The following is a 24409-nucleotide window of genomic DNA, read 5'->3' as shown; positions in this document are numbered from 1 at the left end:
TTGATTGAATTTATAATCACACAATGGTGAAGAAAAAATTACAAAAAATTTTTACGTCGATGATTGCTCACTTGTTGTTTCTCGGTTTAGTCAGATCATCTCCGTTAATCAGTGATGTGTGTGCTAAAGGATGTCGTTTGTACATGAATGTTTGTACGTAGATGTTGATTGCTTTAGTTATGGCAGTTTTGAGAAAAACTGGTTGTGTTAGTATTGACTGCAGCTTCAAAATCCTTAGCGGTAGTCATCTTCAGAGTTAAGTGACTGTGTATTCATAAAAATTTGCACTGTGATGATTCCATGAAGATGTTTTTGTTCACTCTACTGTAAAGGCATTTCATATTATAATTTTAATTTTCGCAGACTCGAAAAAACACTTGCTTCCTTGTTCATAACGTCCAAGACCAAGGACTTTCTTCATGCTCTGGTCACGGGAAACTTGTATACATTTCAGGATCTTCAGTGTCATCCTTGTTTTGTTGGTTTTGACTGGAATGAGGTAATAAACTTTGGTGTGTACTACATCTTGTTGTAAGGGTTTCTTTCTTGGATCTTTTCCATAGGAAAGACACCATGTTATTATAATTTTTAGATACAATCGAGACGTGTAGCGAGTCCTTTAAAGTCGAGCTTTCAATCAAGAAATCACTTTTCAAGACCAAACTCAAAATCTCCTTCCTTACAAAACGTTCACACCGCGGGAATACTTGCTCGAGTAGAACGGAGTGACAAATTCTTGAGTCGCACCCACTCCACTAGTGATCTTAGATCATCCTCTGTCAGTGACGGTCCATCAAATTTCCTCGATTCTTTGAATCATCATCGGAATATGCCCGTTAGCTCGTTAGCAAGATTCAATTTCAGTCCCAGTCCATATGAAGAAAGTCCTCGTTCGAGTTTTAGAGATAAACCATGGTCAACATTGACATCACATCAACGTGTTTCTGCTCCCCATCTCCGCAAACTTCAGTGGAAAACATCCCTGGAAAACGATATCGTTTTAATTTCATCGACAAGCATGCAGACCCTTGTCATGCTGAAGATAATAAACTTTATGGTAGAGCTTCGCCTTCAGAAATCCACTCTGTAGGTTTTGTGGATAGGGAAGACGATAAAATTTTCAGTAATACCAGGGTCTTTAGCGTCAATAATGACGAAATTGACAATAATCGATCGTCAGATTTCAACGTGACATTTTCCGCCAATCGCGTGGCAGACCCCGTTCGAAACGTGTCCAATAACTGCGAAGCCAATCAAATGACAGACTCCATTCAAAACGAGACCATCGACGTTAAAGTTTTGAGAGAACCTGTTGATGCTTGTGGACGAAAAAAATTTGAGTGTGATTTTGTTTGTGGAGAGATGTATCCTGGTGATGAAAATAAATCGCGCTCTCAATCTTCATCTTTTGGCAGTCATGAAAATAGACGTTATAGCATGGACAATCACGATTCCAATTTCTTTGAAATGATGGAAGGTCCTGACGCTCAATTTAGTAGTCCACAAGAAATAGCTAAATATTTGTTCCGAAAACATTTCCGAAGCAAAAGAACAAACGCGGATGGCGAAAATTCTCGCCCAAGATCTAACCAATCAGCGCGCGAAGAGTCATCCTCGGAGTATTCAAGTGAATGTAGTTTTAACGAATCTATGAACTGCCACCAAAAACAAGGCTGCAGTCCACTGCAGTCCAAACGCACGGAGGTTTTTAATGAATGTAATCAAGCAAGATCATCAAATCCTCGCTTGTTTTCAAAGACAGCTGATGACGCTGTTTACTTATCTTCATCAGCTCACGAAAACAGTTCCATGACTTCTTTGATGAAACGCCCAGGTGTCATGCGCAATGCCAACAACTCTCTTACCCCACGAAGTTGCTTCAATTTTGATAAGCGACGGGTTAAGTCGCCCGAACCCGTCGTTGCTGTTCATCCATGTGACATAATATCTGATGAAGTATTTGTTGATGGCGAAACTGCTACGACTAGCTACGAAAAATACTCGACACGAAGACGAAGCAGTCCGGACATTACACATCTTAAATCGTTACATTTGCACGCTACGACACCCGTGTCTTCGAGTCGTAAACTCTCATTGTCTCGAAGCAAAAGTTACTCGAATATTGTTAATGAACAAACTTCAAACGATGAAATTCCTCGCCGTAGAAGCTCGTCTTTTAAGCCTATCCCATCATTTGAAGAATTCCGCTCAATGAGAGGGATAAATAGGATGGTCAGTGATCGCTCTAAGGATGGTGGACTACAAGACAGCCGAAAAAACACTGTTGGAGATGGTGAGAAAACTGATCTCAATAATAATAGCAGGAGTGAAATTGTGAATAACACTGAAGAGACCGTGAATATTCAAGATCTCCTTTTGAAGTATCGCATTTATAAAAAGTCTTCATCAGAACAAAACGAGAGCTTGAATCAGCAATACAACGACAAAGAGAGTTTATCAAACGCCGTCATTGATACGAAACAACGTTTATTAAACATCCTTGATGATTTTCTTGCGGTGAGGACGAAGCATAAGGCATCAAGCATGAGTTGTGTCACGACCAAGGGTAATTTTCCTACCGAAGAACGACGGCCAAGTCTTCCTACCACGTCCATCTCATATAAACACGTAAACAGGAAACGTGACTATGTTATCTCAGCTTGCAAGAAGAAAAACAATGATGTTGCCTTTTCACAGAACGCCGATGAAATATCCAAAAAGAAAGACACGGCGCGGAGACGAGCAGCGCAAATTCGAAGTCATGGCGTTTCCCATTGTAGCATGTCTAAGCATGAAAGTTTGAGCGATAGGACAATCTCGCAAAACTGTTCAATAGACGAGGATGCGAAGAGAAGGAAACATGATGAATTTCGAAAAATGTCAGTGAAAACCAGCACTTCTCGAGAATCATTGGAAGTGATCACAAAGAACGGGAAAATTGCGAAGAAACAACGAAGGAAATCAACGTATACAATAGAACGCCAAGAAAAGAACGGGAAACAACATGAGCCGAACTGTAGTAAAAACACATCCAAAGACGTTCCTGTGAAGGTTGATCACACCATTGAAAGTAAACAAACAAATACAGAAAAAACTGAGATGAAATATCCCAAAAGTATGAAGCAAACGAACAGTTTATTGAGTTTGACAGATGATGTTGAACAAGAGGAGATGTCCAACACTTCGCAGGGTTTTTATACGTTGAATGGGGATGACAATTCCACAAATCTACATTTAGGGCTCTCAAAGGCTCAAGCCAATGGTGAACCGAGATTACTGTCACGTGGTAGCAGTTTTCTGAGTAACTCCAGCACCGGCAGTGAGTCTGTAAGTGTTGATTTCGAAGAAAGTGAAGATGAAGATGTTATCGAATCTCGTAGAGTTCAAAAGCGGCCCGAGACAGATATTAATAGAAACGATAGCGGTCTGGGTGACGAGATCGAAGGAAGGACTCGGTCCAAGAGGCAACGGAAAAAGATTGATCACGTAGGCTTACGTCAGCCTTTGTTGCATAGGGAGACGAATAAGGCAAAAGAACAAACGGCTGACATGAGGCAAACGGTATGAACAATATTAGTATATTTAACCCTTTCTCTCCCAGCCTGACCGTATGGCAACATCAAGGAAACTATACAAAATTCAAAGGACCAAAAAACTTGGGAAGACAAGGGTTAATAACGTCAAATTTCCTACCCAATCTTCCTTTTTCTTAGATTAAATGCCCAGATTGTGAGCGTTGCTTCTTTGTGCAGAAAAACAGGCCAAGGTACTGTGAAGTTTCATATGTGACAGACAACGTTTTTATGAACTGACCTATCAAATTATGTGTGTATTTGTGATTTAGTGTGAAAAGTCATGGACCAAAAAAGACATTGATTTGCTATAAATGCCAAAAACATCGAGTTGAAAGAAAAGAGGCCATTGTTGAACTTTTAGAAACCGAGTTGAACTATGGGAATGATATTCTCATCGTGAAAGAGGTTTGAAACTTCCATTTTATTAATTTCGCATTCTCGAGTTGAAGTCGGTTGAATTGTTCTCTTTTGCAGGAATTTTTATCGCCAATGCAAACAGGAGGTATTGTATCACAGGAAAATGCAGCGAAAATCTTTTTGAATATTCAGGTAATATTCAAAATCGCTTGATATGAACATAGATATGTTTCACATCACTGTCATTTGTGCATTCATTCAGGAGTTGCTCAGCGTAAGCTCGAAATTGTGTGAGAAGCTTGAAAAAAATATTAAGGAATGTCGTGAAAAGGATGACGAGGTACTCTACCGGATCGTGTTGGATACATTGTTTTTCATAACTCACTGTAATAATGTGCGTTTTACCTAAGGATTTATGTGACGTCAATGTGGGAAAGATTTTCATTGAGAACATGGAGTTGCTGCAGGCTTATGAATTCTACTGTTCGAGACAAGCAAAGGCCATGGACATTCTGGAATTATTACAGAAAAAGAATGATGTGTTGCGTGTTTTTCTTAACGTAAGTTAAAAAATATTTTAAGTTTGTGTTAGAGTAGAAACGGTGATAAAATTTCCATTCAAATTTTACCCAGACAACCTGTCGTGATAATCCTCAGTGTAGAAAAATGGACATCAATTCCTTTCTCCTTGCGCCTGTTCAACGTGTGACAAAGTGAGGCCTCCTGGGGGATCTTTAGAATTTGATTTGAAAATCATTTCCACATATAGTAAGATTTCGTGTTTTTTCCTGTTTTTTCAGATATCCTTTGTTGCTAAGTAGAATCCATCGAGCTACGCCATGCTGGCATGTGGACAAAGATGATTTGAAATTGGCCGATAGGAAAGTGGCGGAACAGATTGCGAAGATAAACTCGGTATGTAGATTTCGTGAGATACGATCTAGCTCGATAATTTACGCTTTAAAAATGATTCATGTGCAAAATTGAACGTTTGGCTCAGATAAGAACAGTACCACAGGATGCACTTGAAAAAATACTTTTTCTCCTTTTTTTTGTTCTATTTTTAAATATTCTCGACGGTAAATCGTTAGAAATATGAAACATTGTTGTTCAATCGCATTATTCCGTTATCGCAGTTGACAAAATCCCCAGAAATGAAATCAAAAAGAATTCAAAACGACATTTGGACCTCAGATCCTATCAGATTAAAAAAATGGCATGCGATGTACTTAATTGGAGTTTTCAAGAAATGAAGCTTCTCCTACAGGGCGCTTTCAAGGAAGGTAGTCCTAACAACAACGAAATCGTCAGAATTGTAGTTATATTTTCCTGTCAATTCCACAGGTCTCTAGCTGCGAATTGGGCAACGGACAGAGTTGGACAAAACGAACTCTGAGTAAAAGCAGCGAAATGTATTTACTGCTTTGTATTCGTGGTGAAAACGAGGTGACTTCAATAGTCGTTCAAACTTCAAACATTCTTCGTTTAACGCAAGTCTTCTTTAATAGGAAATCGATGTTGATTCTGACGAAGACGACACGTTGCATTTTCCTCGCGTTTCTGTGGTGTTGGATGCATCTTTGCTTATATTAAAGCGAAAGAATAACGGAAAGTACACGCTGTACAGGGTAAGCGATGTTTACCTCTTTCATAGTTGTTGCTTTTGCTGATATCATTAAATACTTCCTGTTTTAAGGACGAAGTCAAACTTCGTGACTGCGTCATCTTTGAAGAAAATGGTACCGTCATCTTTAATGATCGGGTTTTTTTTGTATTCGACCTTTCAAATAGTGCTTAATAGAAATTTTTTTCCATAGACTCTTTTTCATTTGGTCTGATTCAAATGGGAAGAGAACACTTTCATTTTACTGTAAGCTGAATGTTTGCACTCCAAATAAAATGTCGATGATAATTCTGCATCTTTTCTCCGAATGAGTTTCATCAAACTGAGCGAAGAACTTGTCTTTAGGCGAACACACAAAACGATGCTAGAAAATGGATGAAGCATTTAAAACGACAAGCCAGGAATCAAGGCAAATGGAGGAGACGGCGAAATGCGTCTGCCAACATAATGTTGAAGAGCTGACATGAAAAAACGTCGAATTATTAGTCGAAGACATTTATTTTGTAACAGAAAATGTATCGAAATATTAATGCATCTAATTTTAAATGGTGCACCATTTGGTAGCGATTAGAATTGAATCCAAAATTAAATTCTGAGATTTATTGTCGTTGATAAAGAAGCCAATGAATTTCCAAGACATTCGTTGCTGACATTTAAACAAGTACTGCTTCGTATCTACTTTTGAGACATTTGAATACTTTAGTTAAATTCAAAGTACAATGTGCTGAGTCCATCATTTAATGATAATTGCATAGATGATAATTTGAAGCTTGTAATTATTCAATTCTTTTTCTATCACATCGCAATAAGGTTTTTCATTTTTTTCTTATTAAATTCCTAATTTTTAGCATATTTAACGTGCATGCACTTATTCAAATTAAGTTAACGTCTCCCACTCCCCCCGGTTAGTGTTGGAGTCTGCGCAAAGCTGTGCAGCCGGAGCGAGATGAGAATTTATGTTTTTAAAAATCTCATGCTTTAACTTGTCAAATTACAACATATTGAACGAATTTGTTCTGAAGAGCCAGCCAAATTGAAAGAAGAGTAAGAAGTCCCCATATTTTGTGGTAAAACTGCTGAAAAATAATCTTTAAATGATGATGAATGTGAGCTGGAATAGACAATATAAAAAAGCGAGGAATTGAGACCGATTGACAAGGAAGAAATTGTAAGTGAAATTCTTTCTTGTTTTTTTTTACAAAGGAAGTACTTGACATATTTTGTGATTTTAATCTGAAGTGTTTGACTTTCGAGCAAATGCTATTTTGTTGTTTGTCATAACAGTGTAACGTTTTGGATTAAACTTTCGTATCTCCCCCCGGTGTCAGGAGGGTGGTCTGGCTGTTTTTTTATTTTACTACGAGCTCCCATTTTGTCATTTTCTGTTTCTTTCAAATCGCACAAGTTGTTGTCTAAATCTTTTCTGCAAACTCTGGCACTGACATTGAGCTCTCTTGAAGCAGAGCTTTTTCGAGAAGAGCGAGTTTGCTGTAATGTTGTATTGAACTCCTGCATGTTCCATTGCATTTGCCCCGCATACATCAGATGAGCACAGGGCTTTATCAACATGCCACAGTAACTGCGAAATGACTTTCTGAATTCTTCATGGCAAACATTATAAATGATAGGATTAGCAAAGCTGTTCATATAAACCATGATAGTCGCCATCGAGTAGATCTCTTCAAAATATTTGTTTTCTTCTGCAACAAATTATTATGCAAATGAGCCATTTGAATTTTCAAATTTTGCTGAGTTTGAGCCAGAATTGAGATTTGAATTCTACCGATTTTTAATTCACGATTTATGCAATCACTTACTTCCATTAAAGAAATCTAGCCATATGTATACGATATGTACTGGAAGGACAAGGATGGCAAACACTATCATAACAACTACAAGCATCTTCAGGACCTTTCTTGTTTCTTTGTAGTAAGTTCTTGTTCTCTCATCTTGACTGGTGCTTGTGGTTAATTCTTGGGCAACTCTGTGGCAGGGAGAATGTTTTAGATTCAAGCCATAATAAGAGGGGCACATTAGAGGTGAGAAGCAGGTGGAGTGTAGGACCCCAGCTTTGTGAAATATGCACGAAAAGTTGATGGAGAAACCGAGAGAGAATGATAAAATCAGATCAGCTAAAACTGTGGGCTTTTCTATCTAATAAAGACTCTTTAAAAATTGCCTCCCATAAAGTTGAACACTTCCCAAGTTTTTCGGGCTGTGCCCTACAGGCCATAATTTACTCCCTAATCAATGGGAAATACTCACTTCATATACGAGAAAGCCATAATTGCCAGCGGTATAACATATTGTGTTATAAACAATCCCAATGTATAATACTTCGAGCTCATTCCAGCGGCATCAAAATCGTCGACGCATCTGTCGTCTTTCATCTTCAACGATGCCATATATGGCGAGACCAGGACGAAGCTCACTCCCCATACGGGTACAATCGTCCATCTGGCATGTGTTTTTCGTAGTTGTGGTTTCAAAGGATGTACTATGGCCACATATCTGTCGAACAAAGTTTATAACTCATTGTCTGCATGCTTTAAGCATATGGCTGTATTATAAAGGAAATGCTACCAGCGATATTATTCTGAATGATACGAAAACATCGACGTCTCCTCTAATCTAGCTACAGTTTCTTCAAATAAATACATGCATCATTCATTGATGTCAATGTCATATTGATATATTCTGCTAATCCCGGCTAATTTCTTTTGAAAACATGTCACTTTCAAAAGGAATCAACTTGGCAAAGTAAAATATACGTACATATGGTTCACCTCAATTAACGTTCATTTGACGCCTGTTGGCACCAGTACATTTTAATTGGGATGCGTGCACCGAACCACCCTCCCCCCCCTTTCGCTTTACTAGACACCAAATTTCAAAGGTTCTCAGAAAGTTCTGATGTTGAAACAATCAAGTGGAAAATTCCACTTCTTTTACCTGCTTATACTTATCGTTACTAAAGACCAAACCGATGCTGTCGTTGCCATCGTCTGAATTGGTCGCAGTACATGACACATGAATTTTCCATATAGCCAACTCCCGTTGTTCAAAGTAACTGCTACGTCCGCAGGAATGTTTAATAACAAGACAGCGAGATCAGCAAACGCAAGATTTACTATCAACTGATTTGTTACAGTTTTCATCTTACGCTGGCAATATACGACCAACACGACCAACACATTACCGATGGTGCCCAGAATACAAATAATTAACCATATTACCATTTCAAATTTTACATAGCCAGGACTTAGCATGACCTTAAATGCGAGACGCAATCGTTATGTATTTTCTTTTTCGAACATTAAACCAATGGTTTTGTCGCATCTAATGCCCGGGAAAAGTAGGACCTAAATAGTTCAATCTCTCATGGAAATCTTTGATTTATTGTGCCGTCAACTTTATATGTCGATGCTCAAATTTCTTTTCTGTCTGTCTGGATGAGGTCTTGTACCGACCAATCGTCGACTACTTCGTTCAGCTGATGAAATATGCCGTTGTATCTTGCAATAGAATCTGTTCAATTTTTACGAGAAAAAATTTATACCATCGTTTGTATATCTTCATTTTCAACAAGTACGATGCAAAATCTTGATTTTCAACTGCGTTTGAAAGGGAATGAGTTAATTAAGTATTTTACCCACTGTGATCAATGGTTTGATAATCTTAATTAACTTCACATTGGTACACCTTATGATTGTTTTTTCTCAGTTCGTATTCCTATCGTTTATCGATTTTACCCTTTCACAAAACTAACAAAAACAGAAAAGATGAAGTGTTACAAAGTGAAAAGACTTAACTATTTCGATGGAGAAGTGTTTGCTAAAACATTTGATGAGTTGAGTCTGCGACGGCACAGAGCTCGATATTATCATTAATGACAATGAAAATTTCCCACGATTAACTCAGAAATTGTTGTGTTATGTTTTTAAGTGTTTTTAAGTGTTTTTAACACGATTGTACGCAAGATAAGCGATTTCTAAAGACTTACTATCGTGAGTTCCCGGCATTGGTTGCGATATTGTTTGGCTATTTTTGCCATTGTGTTTTATCGAAGTTGCTTTTCGGGAAAAGACGTTTCTAGCTGCGTGCTCACTGCGTGTTGTTTTTAACACGGTACGTATACGGTATATCTGTGTTTGGACTGTCTGTTCAGCTGCGAGTTAGTAGAGTGAGACTGGAACTTTAGAATAGTATGATCATCTGTGAATCATCAAAAGTTGGGTGTTCTGAGCTTGAAATACGACAATCGTCAATGTTGTCTGTAGTTGCATCTCGATATTGTTGTGACGTCAAGAAGTGTCGATGCAGGCGTCTCTTTCTATGTCTTTTAGAAAAGGGTTAATTGAAAGTGCAATTGTTTTCTTTCTCGTTTTAAACATAGAGGTTTTGCTATTTTCGAAATTTGAGCCAAGCAATCTTCAATTATGTATTTCATCAAAATCAATTCCCTACATTGCTTCGTTAGACGAGTACAGAGGGAATTTTAAGTTAGCCTTATGAGTGGGCACAAGCATGACGCTCGACTGTTATGCGTCACTTTTAGCTGGCATAGTTCATTGACGTCGTTCCATCAGGCAACATAATTACCTTGTATATGATTGTTATGTTACAACTGTTGAATATAAAGTGACGGGGTTCTTTCTCACTTTTTGTATGTTTATCGAATATTGTTGGTTTGAAGAAACTCATTTCGTATTGTTTTTAAAGCCGTCACTCGTGACGCAGGTCTTATAAGATGACGAGTAATCACTGGTCAATAATCTCCTCACAAGCTATGTGTTTCGATGAAATCAATCGTCATAAGTTTATGCCTTAATGTCTTGAGGTCTGTCGAAATTTGTGGTTAAAGTAAATCACGATCGAATTTTAGATAAATTTTACGTGATTCTTGCAGTTTTCTGTCATTGGACTTTTGGATGCATAAATTTACTTACAGCTGCCTGTGAATGATTTGCCAAAGATAAGGACGAATAGGAAGCAATCTCTGAAAGTAAAATGCTCTGATGCTTGCTATAAAAAGTATTTCATCAATAAAGAAATACGTTTTTGTTATGAAGGACGTATTATCGTCTTGCTGTTCTTGCATTCTTATCCTTATATGTAAAAAGGCATTTTATACATCTCTTCTTTTACTAACCCACTGGAAATTTATTTGAACTTTTTCATATGAACTTACGTGGACTATATTATAAATTGAAAATCAATTTAGCAGGTGGAAAGAAATTCATTAAAATTATAACATAAAAAACGGTTGAGAAAATCCCATATAGCATCAGCCTTATCGTATTTCATTTATTTCGTAGAATATTTCTCCGGAAATTCTTGCACAAATATTTGAAATTGACAAGTACAAATTGAGTTAAATTAGAATTTTACGGTCAAATATAATGAATAGTATCATGTAAATTGAGTGCCAAGTCTCGTGTGAGCTATATATTTTGTTATTCATAATAAGTTTGAACAACGATATTTAAGTTAGTTTAATGATATCACCGTGACCATGTAATGGTCGTGGCAAGGTCCCACATAATGGATACAACATTTCGTGGTGTAAGACGCTGAAATTCAAAATAATTTCTACGGATGCAGTTTACCTTTGCTTGCCGTTTTTCGAGCGTCGTAGCCTGGGGGGAGAGACAGTTGAACTATCGAAGGATGCTTTCCCTTGTTCACGGTGAGAAATTCGAGTTTCTCGAAAGGTGTATTCGCATCGGTCGTTTCGTGATTAAAAACACATTTCTTTTTTGCCTCTCTTCATGAGGGCGGCAGATGATCATGTGACTAAACAGACGCCTCTAGAAATGACCTCTTGAAAAACATACAAAACACAGACATGTGTTGAGTTTATGAAAGCCTACTGTGCGTAAGTTTGTAATTCTATTATTTTTTTTAATGAACTTATCACCGTTATCTTCACCCGCTGAGTGGTTAAGTGTTCTTCTTTTGACGATTCTTTGTGTCTTCTTTCAATAAGTACTGTGTGGTCGGATGTGTTTTGAAATGGGCTGTGCTATATGTTTTGTCATGTGTATTCTTACGCGCCCCGTCAACTACGGTGATGGTGTACAAGTCAACTCTTATAATCGACCTGCAACTACACCGAGCTCGTACTAAACTTGAATGTCCTTGAATGTCCTTGAATTTACATCAAAAAATTCAAGGCTTTGAAGGTACTTGAATTTATTAAGATGTGCTTGAAAGTGCTTGAATTTTTGCAAGCACTTTCATCGCGCTTATTTCTTTTCGAAAGTGGAGTTGAAATTGTATCATTATACAAAAATGTGAAATCTATTTCACGGTCACGAAACCGAATCAAATTCGTGTAAAATAATAAGTTGTGTGCTAAAGGGTTGATGTCAGGACTTTAAAGTCAACGAGCAACATGGCAGCTTTCAATTTATAGGAAAACATCACCATTTGCTCTCGATTTATTGGAAAAATCTCAATTTTCAATCATAAAATTATGTACACCAACGAGCCTTGCATACTTCATAATCGTCGTATATGAAGTCTTATTCATATTTTGAAATTATAAAATCCGCCTTATGAAATCATGAATATGTATTCCACCTTGAAGATCCTGTATTCAATCTATCATATTATACATTGGTGCTTGCGCTGTGCTCTTCGTGATCTTCGTTTGATTGGACTGTTGGACAGTTTTCATTTGGAATGAGAGAATGTCTAGCGTAGCTGATTTGACTTGCCGCTGAGAGCCTAGAATTTGTAGTATTGAAGGAGAAAGCTTCCGATTCCCTTTGACTCGTACGGCGTCTCCTTTTTTTACAGTTCACACCAGGGCAGAGGACATTAAAGCACGGGGCAAAATACTCTCTGAAACCATCACGGAACTGTTCGTTACAAATATTGTATAAGATAGGGTTGCAAGCGCTGTTGCAGTACAACATCACCACGGCCATGACATGAAAAACCTTACTCAATGAAGATGAACCTACAAAAAGACAATAACTTCACTTCACTGTTTTTATATCTAACTGTACAGACAAAGGGCCTTCGCTTGAAACGTCGAGAAATCGTTTATTTGTTTGTTTCAAGGATTGTCATGAATAAACCCTATCGCATGCAAGGAAATTGTGTTGAAAAATCTTGTTTTGTCACCAAAACATGAAGATTTTGAATGTTTCAATCTTTTTAAACGAAGTGATCCTCATCAAGATCGATACATCACCTCCATCAAAGAAATCCAACCATATGTAGTACACGTGAATAGGTAACACAAGCACTGCGAATGCCGTCACGACAAGTCGAAGAATTTTGATCACTTTTTGTGTCTCTTTCTGTTGTTCTCGGAAAAGATGCATGTTTTCGTGTGCGAGATTGCTCTTTGACAACTCCATACCCACTCTATGAACAGATGAAATCGCATAATTATGTTTCTATTGATCGTGTAATCTAAACAATAGTGTAGCTATTGGTGGGTAAAGCGGGCAATTTCTCTCCTTTTCGTAAGATTCCCCCCCCCGTTTCCGTGATATTCCCCACCTCTTTCGTGAAGTTTTCAAATTGACAGCCATTTAAGTTGCATTTTTCGGCACGTGACCCACCTTCATAAATCCTGCCTACATTCTGTTATATATGATTACCTAACGTAACAGACCATAATAATGACCAACGGGACAACGTATTGTACGACAAAAACAGCCAAGGTAAAAACTTCTGTTGTCATGCCAGCAACTTCGAAATTTTCTCGGCAAGAACCTTCTTCGACTTCGAGAGCGGCACCATACGGAATGACTACAACAAGTCCTATTGACCATACTGTCAAAATAATCCATTTGGCGTGATGAGTCCGTAGTTGTGGACGAAAAGGATAGATAATGGCTATGTATCTTTACAGAAAAAAAAACTTCATATGTTCATTGTGGATACAAAGGGTAAATGATGGCTATGTATTTTTACAAAAAAAAACGTCATATGTTCATTGTGGATGCAAAGGGTTAATAATGGCTACATAGCTCGACAGAAAAAACGTCATGTGTTCATTGTGGATGCAAAGGGTTAATGATGGCTATGTATCTTAACAGAGAAAACGTCATATGTTCATTGTGGATGGAAGGGCTAATGATGGCTACCGATAGCTTGACGGAGAAGAACGTTTTATTTTCGTCACATTTTTCGCCGTCCTACTGTTGATTTTTATATAAATATAAACATAATTGCCAATAAACTGCTACGGTGACCCCGGCAAATTATTAGCTGTATGTTAAATGAATAGGTGTTTATAAGAACATCTAGGCTATTATGAATTAAAAAGTCCATCAACGGGAAAGGGGTGTAATTACATCAGTTTGTTTGCGTTAGCTCATTCTTATTAAATTTTTTTTTACGTGTTGTGTTTTCATTACGAAACTCTTTCGAATGCTGTGTCGAAAATGAAATTGACGACAAACACATTTCGTCACGTGGATCTTTTTTTGTGGTGTAAACTTAAAGCTGGTTTTCATTTACTCGTAAGTCGAGTCATCTCAGTGTTCTAGCTAGAGTTCTATCCTATCGGCTTGCGTTCTAGAGAGGACTGTGACTGCTCATTTTGCAGATAGAAATGTTTTCAACGCATGTGGAATAATTAAAAGAAGCACAAACTTAATTACACTGTTTTCCGTTCATAGCACCTTTTTTTAATGTCTTACGTGCATATAAATTCTTTTAATAAGAAGCTTTATCGTGAAATTTATTTCCTCCCCTCCCCGCTGAGGAATCTTCCATTATTGCTTCATTTACTTCAGTAGTTCCATCGGTTCGCAGTCGTTGAATGATTTATTTATGGTTGCCCAGCGGGCTTTCCCATTAGAATGTATTTTTGAGACATACGCAGGGACGCTAGAATTCAAAGTGAAAACACGACTATTTTTCATTTCAGTCATGCCTTCCCGTTAGAATGTATTTTTGAGACATACGCAGGGATGCTAGAATTCAAATTGAAAACACGACTATTTTTCATTTCAGTCATGCCTTCCCATTAGAATGTATTATTGAGACATACGCAGGGACGCTAGAATTCAAAGTGAAAACACGACTATTTTTCATTTCAGTCATGCCTTCCCATTAGAATGTATTTTTGAGACATACGCAGGGATGCTAGAATTCAAAGTGAAAATACGACTATTTTTCATTTCAGTCATGAGAATTTTACCTTCCAACACTTATGGCTACCAGGGACCACACCGACACAGTTGTCGCCATAGTTTGAAATGGATAAATCACCTTACACAAAGCAGGCCCGTATAACCATTTATTACCAGATAATCTGACGATCAGATCCAATGGTATGTTGAAAAATAATACAAACAAATCGCTTACTGCCAGGTTGACGATCAAATAGTTGGTTATTGTCCTCATTTTACTCTGCCGGCATACGACCAAAACAACCAAAATATTACCAATTCCACCAACAATGCAAACGAAAATGGTGGAAATAATCTCGAAGAATTCGATATCTGAAAGCTCGTCATGTCCTTTCGTGCTATTGTTGAACATATCGCTGGATAAAAAATCCCAACCTAAATAAACAAAATATCCGATTATGTCGACGTACCGCCACTCAAACGAAACACGCACATGTCCTTTTGCGATTCTCGCATTTTATGTAAATGAAGTCGGTGTGTGTGATATGTGCTCGTAAAACAAGGTGAAAAAGTAAATAGTTTCCGTTCGTGTTTTTTTTTTGGATTTGTCGGTGATTTGTTATGCCAATTGCGTAGTTTGAAGTCTTTCCTAAATTCTGCGAACGTTTTTTGTCAATCACATATCATCTTTTGGTATTCGCAGTCTGCTACCCATCATATTTAATGGATTACCCAAACTTCTGTCAGTTTATCTGCATGGTGTTACATTTTTGCGTCGTCAGAGATAAACATGGTTTTTATATATAATGAAAAGGTACTTTCTTGCACATAACTCATCTCCTTGCCTTATCATAGTTGCAGCTATGGTAGTAAATCTTTATATGGCATTCCATGGTCGTTCCACGCGCCTCGTCATGAACGAAAACATTATTATTTTCATTTATCGTTTTTCGTCATTCAGTTGCTCAGTTATTGATGTTTACATTGCAATTTGTCCGTGAAAACGTCAGTATATTTGATTAAAAAGCTCACGTTTCCTTTCTTTTGGTATGTAATTTTATCTTGATCGACGACAGGCAGTGCAATGGTTGGTAAATTTTTTTCTAAGTATTGATGAGTAAAATTACTTTATCTTAACGTCACGGTTCAAAAAATACTCATGAAGAGGTAGTCAATGTTTTTAGTTTGTACTGTCGTTCGTATGGGGCATTTTTGGAAATATTACTTAAGACGTTCTTCAGGCGAAAGCTGTGCGCTTCATACTTTTAGCATTCCTTTCCTCCATGCACACTATGTATATCAAAATGCGCAAACAAAGTTCAAAAACTCGCACGAGTTTTTGTTAAATATCAGAAATGCCTCTTGCTGCAATTTACAATCTCGGTTTGCCTAGCTGTTGGACTTGAATTCTTCACGGAAATAATTGTGTTCAAAATCTATATGTACTATATAGATTTATCCAGATGGTTACCTTATGTCATTTCCGAGTTATACCTTCATGTTAATTTTCTATATCTTATACGTGGATATTGTTAGTATTTGAGGTGTATCGTTTTGAAGAGGGTCGCCATTGTGCTATCTAGACTCCTAAATGTGAACGAGACTAAACAATGTGAAAATCGCTTCCAGTCACAACATTTAATGAAAACATTTGATCTTCTCAATCATCATTAGCACTTATTACTTTCCCTAAAGGCGACGTACGTTCACGTGTACTGAGCTTCCGTGATATAGGACTTCTGCATATTATTGCTTCTCGCTCGAAGAATTGTTTGAACATATTTATTTGCTCTCTTTTCCTGCCCTATTTACTGATCTCATCGACGTTGTCCTGTGATCTTGCGTGATTGTACTAATGATGATTATTGGAATGGTATTTCTGTTTGAAGTTGGTTCAAATGTTGTTACTCCAGTTGACATTTGCTGTATTTATTTGTCTTGTTTTGTAGTGCATGATTGGGTGTGATGTGCGTATATTCAATGTTGATCTCGACTTCTAGTGTTCAACCTGTGTGATCAATTTCTCTTCTTCAAAACTACAGGTTACTTTCTATGTGCAAGCAGTACATATCCTTTTGGTGATGAAAAACATTCTCTGATCGTTCGTTTGTTTTATAATAATCATCGACTTGTTGATCTTAGCTGAGACACTATACATTTTCCTTGTATACTATGACTGTTGTGTTACTAAATGTTAAGTATCGCGTGTGCAGTAAATCATGTAATGTCGTCAAATATATTATAACCTCCGTCTGGAATCTCACTTCTTTGATCGTAAAGTAGCTACAGTCAAAATGTATTCATGATGTATGCAGTTGACGTTACGTGTATTTCTTTGTCTTGTTTCGTGCTATAAGCTAGCCTAGCACCCAACTCCTCGCTTATAATGCATGACATCGTCGACATTTTTGTTTGGAAAAAAACTTGTACAAACCTGGAATTGCCTTTGTTCAATAAAGGTCATCCATTTAGTACGAAGGAGTTGATTCAACGAGTTGAACTTTCACGGCGACTGTAAAAATGGATGGAAGGTCAGCGAACCTCAAACTTATATTTGACCCGTACTGTCTGCAAGCTCAATATCTTACTTAATGTGATTCTTTGATGACGAGCTCTGGCAGCTGGTTTTTGTTCTACGTAGTTCTTCGAAAGTCGTTATAAACAGTTCTTAGTTTATATATATGTTACATGTTTTATTTCCAAATAAATATGTTGTAACTCATGCAGAGCGGTTTTTTTCACATTTACATAAGATATTAAAACTTAAGCGTCTAGGATCCATTGTCGCACCAGACGTCACTCGTCGTCTTTCTGATGTTCCTGGTACCTTCCATTCATAAGAACCACTGATATGTGAAATTAATGTCCGTTTTTGTTTGTTTTTGAACACTTTGTTGCTCACAGGTTATTGTAAAACTATTGTAAATATGCATTCTTTGAACCTCTTTATAATAAGGCTAAATTGTTAGTTACTTCTCTTTCTATTTCAACAAATCGCTTTTGAGGTTTTTTCTTTGGATTAAATTTACTGAGCTAATCAGACGCGCCATTCATTTATTTTTAGATGTACCCATATAGTTATGTTGAAGACGTTGATGTGCTTACTGTGAAAACCTATAGTCTGAGAACATAGAAATCATTCCCTCGCTTTTACCTTTTCAGTTTTTTGCTACTAATTTCAAACTTTTGATCCTTCATCGACTATTTCATCCGCGGAACGAAAAACTACAAAAATAGAAGTCGAACTGCCTGTAAAACTTTTCCAACTTCCGAGTCTGAACAATTTAAATCATGTATGCATTTCTGAAGAAATCATTATATATGCCCGCTGCATACCACCTGAACTTCTTTGCGTGTGATTTTGCCGACGTTTATTGCTTCAAAAATAATTCCATAATCTATATATGGCATGTTTTATCCTTGATTTGTTTACTGATTAACAAATAAATAATTTTTAATTTATCAATATGTTGAAAATCCGTCATTAATGATCGATGCGCATGGAAAAAGTGTTCAATGATGGATTTTTTCCAACAGTTATAGGTACATCTCTTTATAATTTTTAATACATCAATATGTTGAAAATCCGTCATTAATGATCGATGTGCATGGAAAAAGTGTTCAATGATGGATTTTTTCCAACAGTTATAGGTACATCTCTTTATAATTTTTAATACATCAATATGTTGAAAATCCGTCATTAATGATCGATGTGCATGGAAAAGGAGTCCAATGATGGATTTTTTCCAACTGTTATAGGTGTATCTCTTTAACTCAGTCCCCTGTCGAGTGATTGATCAAGAAGTAGCTTGTCTATATGATGTGGCCTTTAATTTCTTTATTCCACGTGGGAGGAGACATATTTTGCACATGATGTACAATAATAAGATCGACCTTCCTACAACGCTTTTGTTGTCTGCGACTTAAAAGCATTTGAAGAAGGATAGCGTGATAAATGTCGTATCTAAGATACAAAATTAAGGAAAGCAATTGATTTTTTTTTCAAGTTGTATTATGAAAAATACAATTAAAAATTGTTTAACTTCCTTTAGTATACAATTGCTGATATAATGATAAATATATTTATGAGGTTTAGCTTTGCTCTCTTACGCAAAAGTCCTTCCTAAACTTTGCTGGGCAAAAATTTGCGCGAAAAAAAAATCCTGAGCCGCAGCTACCGTGTAATTTTTTGAACGGAAACCTGAAAAGTTTTACGGATGCTGCACTCTACGGTTGGCAGCGCCATCAAACCAAAACTCGAAATACATATGGGTCTTAAAGCAAGACGTAGACATGTGTCTTCTGTGGAGGAAAGATGTCGAGTTTTTCAAAAGTTGAAAAAACTCTCACGACAATTTCATGACGTGACATGAGAATATCACTTATGAAACCAATCACCCTAAATTGTTCATTCTGTTCATTTCTGTTCATTTTCGTCAAAAACAAAGTGATTTTTACGCTTAACGCGCGCCCATTCAACCCACTTTGTATTGATAATCGATCCAATCTCTCTCACACTGTCATGGAACAATCACCCGCATTCAGTTACAATCATCTATTATTCACATTGATTTGTTTAAAGATCTTCCAGATTGTTGTCATGTTTACCACAAATATTCGAGATAATCGCGGTGTCGGTTTCGTTTCGGTTTTCCTTTTTCGTGTAACATCAGAGTATTTCAAATATGTCTTTGTAAATATAACAAGCATCTTGAAGGTTTTTAAATGAATCAATGTATATAACAAACCGAGATTCAAATCATTCGAAGAGATCATCTATTTTCTCTTTGATAGGAAGACGTTCTGTGATGTTTGTTTCATCAAGAAAATCATGACGAAGTAAGTTCTTTTTCATTTTACTTCAAAAAATACACCGATAAGAATTTAGCGGAAGCGCCCCCCCCCCCTCGTCTCCCATATGGAAAGAGAGTACTTAATGCCATGATAGAGTGCAGTCTACGATTTTGACCCGAAACTCAAAAATTCATTTTCTACTTTATACAGTCGATTTTAATCGTACATAAATAAATCTCAAGGTGCAAGAAAATTCTACGAATATATACATTGCATAATTTACATAGTTAAATTAAGTTTTAAATTAGCGCCGTTTCGATATCTTCTGATTCATATAAACGTATTCTATGGATAATTATCAACAAACTCGAGTAAAGTGACGTTGACCACTCGTTTCCAGGAAATCAAACGGCCGTTACATACGTCATGACGCCAGTTTCCCTTCTTCTTCTTTCAATTATCTCGCTTTCACGTCTTCTACTAACTTCCGCACAACGACCTCCACATGCCGATTCTGACATCACGATATCCGCGCTTTCTTTACGTCTTTGCTGATATAAAGTTCTTCGGTCGTCACGTGACTCTACTTCATCGGTGTTATAACGGTTTGTGTTGGCCATGTGCTGACATAGTTTTGTGGTTTTCATGAAAAAGTTACACGGTTTTAAAAGCGAACCGATCATTTTGGCAAATCCTTCGCGGAATTGATCGCTGCATATGTTGTAAATGATTGGGTTCGCGAAACTGTTTCCATACAGCATTATTATTGCTACAGTTTTTATGTATTCGTAACTGGGCTCTAGAGAAGATAAATTGAATAAGTTAATATTTGCCAACGAGAGATGAAAAAGTTTGCATGAAAACAAAAACCTTTGCGACCATGGAAGAAATCGTGCCAGATCCACACAATATGTAAGGGTAATGTAAGGACACCAAACGCCAAGACAACTATTGATAACATTCTTATAACTGTCCTTGTGTCTCTTCTATAGCAAGGGTCCATTAGTGTGCCACATTCATGACAAGTATCCCACCTCAATCCCACTCTTATCCTTCAATTATCAATAGACAGCGGTGTTAATTGTAAAGCCAATATAGGATACGGAAACTCAAACTACATACTTAGCTATATTACATGTTTGTAGATGTAAATCGTCCACGTTAGTAAAGTCCTGAGAAGGACTGTTGATGTTGATGACTGACCGGCAGCAATCGTCTTCAGAAAATCTGACTCTAAAGATGATTACCGTGAAGGATGTCGAAAAGTCAGCCAACATCAACAACAACAGTCCTTCTCAGGACTTTACTAACGTGGACGATCTACATCTACAAACATGTAACTATCGATACTTCCGGGCTGAAACCATTTACTTTAATACTTACCTATTGTATGCGTAGGTCATTATGATCATAGGTAAAACATATTGCATCGTAAATAATGTTATTGTGTATGCTTCATATGACATGCCGATGCTTTCAAAATCTTCCATACACTCGTGCGTCTTTGATTCGTACTTTGTCGCTACTGCGTACGGTATGATGCTCGCCATCGAGATTATCCATATTGAAATCACCACTACCTTTGCATGTGGCAGGTTCAACTGGCGATGAAATGGGTAAATTATCGCATGATATCTATACAAATGACGACCATTTACAATCAATCACTTAACCTGAACACTCCCTTTGAACTCGCCACCTTTTCGCTTACCTGCTCAAACAAATGGCAACCAAAGTCAAGATTGATGCAGTTGTGCCCAATGTTTGTAATGGGCGGATAATAAGACACATGACTTTTCCAAACACCCATTTTTTCATGAAATCCATCGTAAAATCGATTGGGATGTTACTAATAAGCACAATGAGATCACTAATTGCCAGGTTTAGAATGAAATAATTAGTGACAGTTCGCATCCTGTGTCGTTTGACGACGACGAGTACGACGAGTACGTTACCAATGGTGCCAAAGACTAGGATAATGCTCTCCATCACGACGTAAAATATGAAGAAACCTTTATTCATGGCGTTGTTTCCTTCATCCAACGACGACATGTTTTTTGCATCTTGAGAAAATAACGAAAACATGCAATGGCTGATATAATGTTGTAATCGTAACATAACCATGTGAGCATTGACTGGGGAAGGTAAAATGTTACCTGTGACATTGATTGAGCTGCTCTCCGTGGTCATCGACATCGTTTTTACGATTTACTTCACGTTTTGTCTGTTCTATCTGAAGACTGGAGTATTCAAAGGAGAAGATCGTCAATTGCCAGATAAGAGATTGCGGAAAGTTCTTGCTTGAATGGTTTCTCCTGTGAAAGGAATTAAGTTCGTAAAATTAACAATGAGGATGAAACAAACGGCTTTACTACCCCTTATTTATAACAAAATTATATTCAATAAGTTTTCATATATTTTCTATCGATACTTCCTCGTATTAATCTCCTCAACAATAATCGTATTTTATACATAATGATGATCATTCTACGAAATTAGTTGAAAAATGAAGAAGTCGAGAAGTGAATGTGATCGATCAAACGGTGTTCCATTATCATAGAATTTTTTATTTGCTTACTTGTGTTAATATTTAAACTCGAGTTTGGTAAAGCACATCCTTTCACTTACCGACAACAATTATATCAACGGGAGCTCTTCGAGGCAGATTAATTTTATTTATATATCTTTCCAACAGACCATAAGCTGATCAATAACCAAATTACTATGACTATTAAATATCCATATTCGTCGACACATATACAACCAATTATATGTAGAATTTCCGTTTTGTCTTCTTCTTCAAAATGTGGTAAGACCGTTTTCCCGTTTCCTGATAAGTTGAACTTTCATTTCATCTTACGATAAATATGTCGTCGATCTTCATCGTTGAGAGCCACTCAGCATGAAGTTTCCGCATTTCAATTGTCATACTTTTGGATATTAATGAACTTTGTGCGAATGCTTAATGAAAACAAATGCCACGTCTTTCCTTCTGGCAGACAGACACGACTTTATTCTTAATTTGAATGAAATATAATCAATAAATAAATAAAAACACGTCGGCCATTTGAGTGGGTCGTTTAGCTATCTACATCACTGAACTTTTATCAGACCTTTCGCTTGTTGTAAAAATTTTTGAAAAATAATTGCTACCTTGTCTGCCGTGATTTTCTCATTGCGGACGTGTTTGAAACACTTCATCTAACTCTCTTATCTCGTTAATAAATGCATTCATTATTAGCCAAATAATATCTTGTTATTGACTGAGCGAGTATTGCCATATTGCTGTAACATGTTTAGGCTCTGTTTCTTTGATTTTATTATTGTTTCGTTATCAAACTCGTTAATACAATATTTATGTCGTACATCTACATATTCTACGTGGTTCCTCGAGTGTAGTAGTCCATTTGCTGAGGCGCACTCTCTAGAGTGTGAATGTACATAATTTCTGACTGATTGTTCTGAATTCTGGTTCACTTTATTAATTTCACGTTTTTCAAATTACTGTATTTCTTGTGCGACGTCCTCTCGATATAATTATATTGGTTGTTCTAATTATTCTCATCTCATTCTTTGCTAAATAATTAATGATTGTTTTTTTCTACGGAGTAGTTTATAATATTTCTTTTTTAAAGTTGAATATTACTGACGTCAATATTTTCTTGCATTTATTTGACATTTATACATTTATATTAGAAAATTTTTGAATGTATATATTTGCCATGTATAAATGCATTTTTTATGCTCCCTCTTTATTAAAATGTTTGGAAAGGCAATGTTCATTGTATTTGTCGGAGCTGTTTTTTGCAGCTAAATGTTGTCCCGAAATTTTATGCCCTAGCACACATTTTCACCAACGATAAAATTGTATTGAATCACATTATAATCGGTTTGAAGTTGTTATCATACGAAAGAAGGATTGCTTCTCATAGTGAAATGCGAGCGTAATGATTGGTTGAATTGCTAGGACAAATAATTTTTATCTGTTCTACTAAAAATTATTTAAATTTGTACAAAACATCACCTTAGATCTGACGTATGGCCAGCTGATGTTGGCGATATGTCTATAGTTGTTAGTCTTCTTCTTTGACTTGGACTCCGAAAGGGCCTGCTGTACGATACTTTAACTTGTTTATCTGAGAAAATGCTTTCCGCACTTAATGTTTTGGCTGCACTTGTAAAATGAAATTTACAAATAAGCACTTATGCAAATTTTGCATGCAAATATTTGCTAGCCCCGTCTTCACGCTGAACACGTAAGTGCTTTTCACAAAACGCCATGAATTTCAACATTTGATCACTAAGTTGTATGAAAACTCTTCGTTACGTGCATATGTTTCTCGAAATGTCTTTCATGGAATTTTGTTTTAGTTTCCTTTTACGTGAAATTTATCGTTTTTCTTGACTTCTTTTTTCTTTTTAGTTACGTAGGCGGACTCTATTTAATTTTCCAGCAATTATGAATTAGAACGTCAACCAATGATAACACGAGATGAGTAATTTATTGCTATTCGCTCTTTCTTGATCCAGAAACCTAGTTTGTGCGATAACGGTATGTATTCTTATTTAATTCTTTCACTTTTTTATTTGTCACGAGTGGCTGTACCATAAATTATTGATCAAACACATATTCATCTATAATTGTCTTCTCATAATGTGATGCAGCTATCTCTTGTTTTAATGGAAGCATCTTGTGTTACGGTTAGGAGTTTCTGAATTAATTATAAGATCATACTTGGGACATTTAGCGGATTATATTTTCCCAACTTGATCGTCAAAATAGCAAAATTGATTCGGGTAAAATAATATTTCCAGGAATACTTTACTAAAATCGGTTTCACATTACTCTTTCCCTTACTGTTGTGATATTTTTGTTTAAATGCTCAGTATTCGGTTCCCAAGTTCGTACATATATTTAGAGTAACGAACTCTACAAAGAGTTACTGAACTATAACTTA

General features: G+C 36.7%; 3 protein-coding genes across 9 annotated transcripts; 1 reads left to right on the top strand and 2 right to left on the bottom strand.

The window, feature by feature from the left end:
* The first annotated feature begins 769 nt into the window (after window positions 1-769).
* On the top strand, window positions 770-6376 carry LOC124453015 (rhoGEF domain-containing protein gxcJ-like). Of its 4 annotated transcripts, XM_047003691.1 has the most exons (14): window positions 777-3561; window positions 3714-3766; window positions 3845-3980; window positions 4050-4124; window positions 4195-4272; window positions 4343-4492; window positions 4566-4645; window positions 4733-4847; window positions 5069-5211; window positions 5277-5378; window positions 5441-5560; window positions 5629-5671; window positions 5750-5802; window positions 5902-6376. In XM_047003691.1, exons 1-9 carry the CDS (start codon window positions 913-915, stop codon window positions 5183-5185), a joined length of 3453 nt encoding a protein of 1150 aa, XP_046859647.1. In that variant the 5' UTR covers window positions 777-912; the 3' UTR covers window positions 5186-5211; window positions 5277-5378; window positions 5441-5560; window positions 5629-5671; window positions 5750-5802; window positions 5902-6376. The 4 variants fall into 4 exon arrangements, with proteins under 4 accessions (XP_046859650.1, XP_046859647.1, XP_046859646.1 ...); XM_047003690.1 differs by having other exon boundaries at window positions 5069-5378; XM_047003692.1 differs by lacking the exons at window positions 5629-5671; window positions 5750-5802 and having other exon boundaries at window positions 5069-5378.
* Window positions 5829-11354, bottom strand: LOC124453018 (prolactin-releasing peptide receptor-like). 4 transcript variants are annotated; one of them, XM_047003701.1, is made up of 6 exons: window positions 11166-11350; window positions 9259-9320; window positions 8509-9084; window positions 7822-8067; window positions 7374-7540; window positions 6723-7256 (listed from the first exon to the last, which is right to left on the bottom strand). In XM_047003701.1, the coding sequence occupies exons 3-6, from the start codon at window positions 8823-8825 to the stop codon at window positions 6832-6834; spliced, it is 1155 nt and encodes a 384-aa protein (XP_046859657.1). In that variant the 5' UTR covers window positions 8826-9084; window positions 9259-9320; window positions 11166-11350; the 3' UTR covers window positions 6723-6831. The 4 variants fall into 4 exon arrangements, with proteins under 4 accessions (XP_046859659.1, XP_046859657.1, XP_046859656.1 ...); XM_047003703.1 differs by lacking the exons at window positions 6723-7256; window positions 9259-9320 and adding an exon at window positions 5829-5920 and having other exon boundaries at window positions 11166-11354; XM_047003700.1 differs by lacking the exon at window positions 9259-9320 and having other exon boundaries at window positions 11166-11343.
* Window positions 11355-11921: 567 nt separating this feature from the next.
* LOC124452514 lies at window positions 11922-23881 on the bottom strand. Its single transcript, XM_047003074.1, has 10 exons — window positions 22080-23881; window positions 21608-21766; window positions 21163-21514; window positions 20835-21086; window positions 20322-20503; window positions 19858-20250; window positions 14726-15173; window positions 13176-13421; window positions 12761-12936; window positions 11922-12523 (listed from the first exon to the last, which is right to left on the bottom strand). Exons 2-10 carry the CDS (start codon window positions 21645-21647, stop codon window positions 12171-12173), a joined length of 2442 nt encoding a protein of 813 aa, XP_046859030.1. The 5' UTR covers window positions 21648-21766; window positions 22080-23881; the 3' UTR covers window positions 11922-12170.
* Window positions 23882-24409: the final 528 nt, after the last annotated feature.

The sequence above is a fragment of the Xenia sp. Carnegie-2017 genome, unplaced genomic scaffold (genome assembly GCF_021976095.1).
Source record: "Xenia sp. Carnegie-2017 unplaced genomic scaffold, XeniaSp_v1 HiC_scaffold_25, whole genome shotgun sequence".
NCBI classification, from domain to species: Eukaryota; Metazoa; Cnidaria; class Anthozoa; order Malacalcyonacea; family Xeniidae; genus Xenia; species Xenia sp. Carnegie-2017.
Note: the sequence above shows the minus strand (reverse complement) of the source record. Positions and strands in the feature narration are given on the sequence as shown.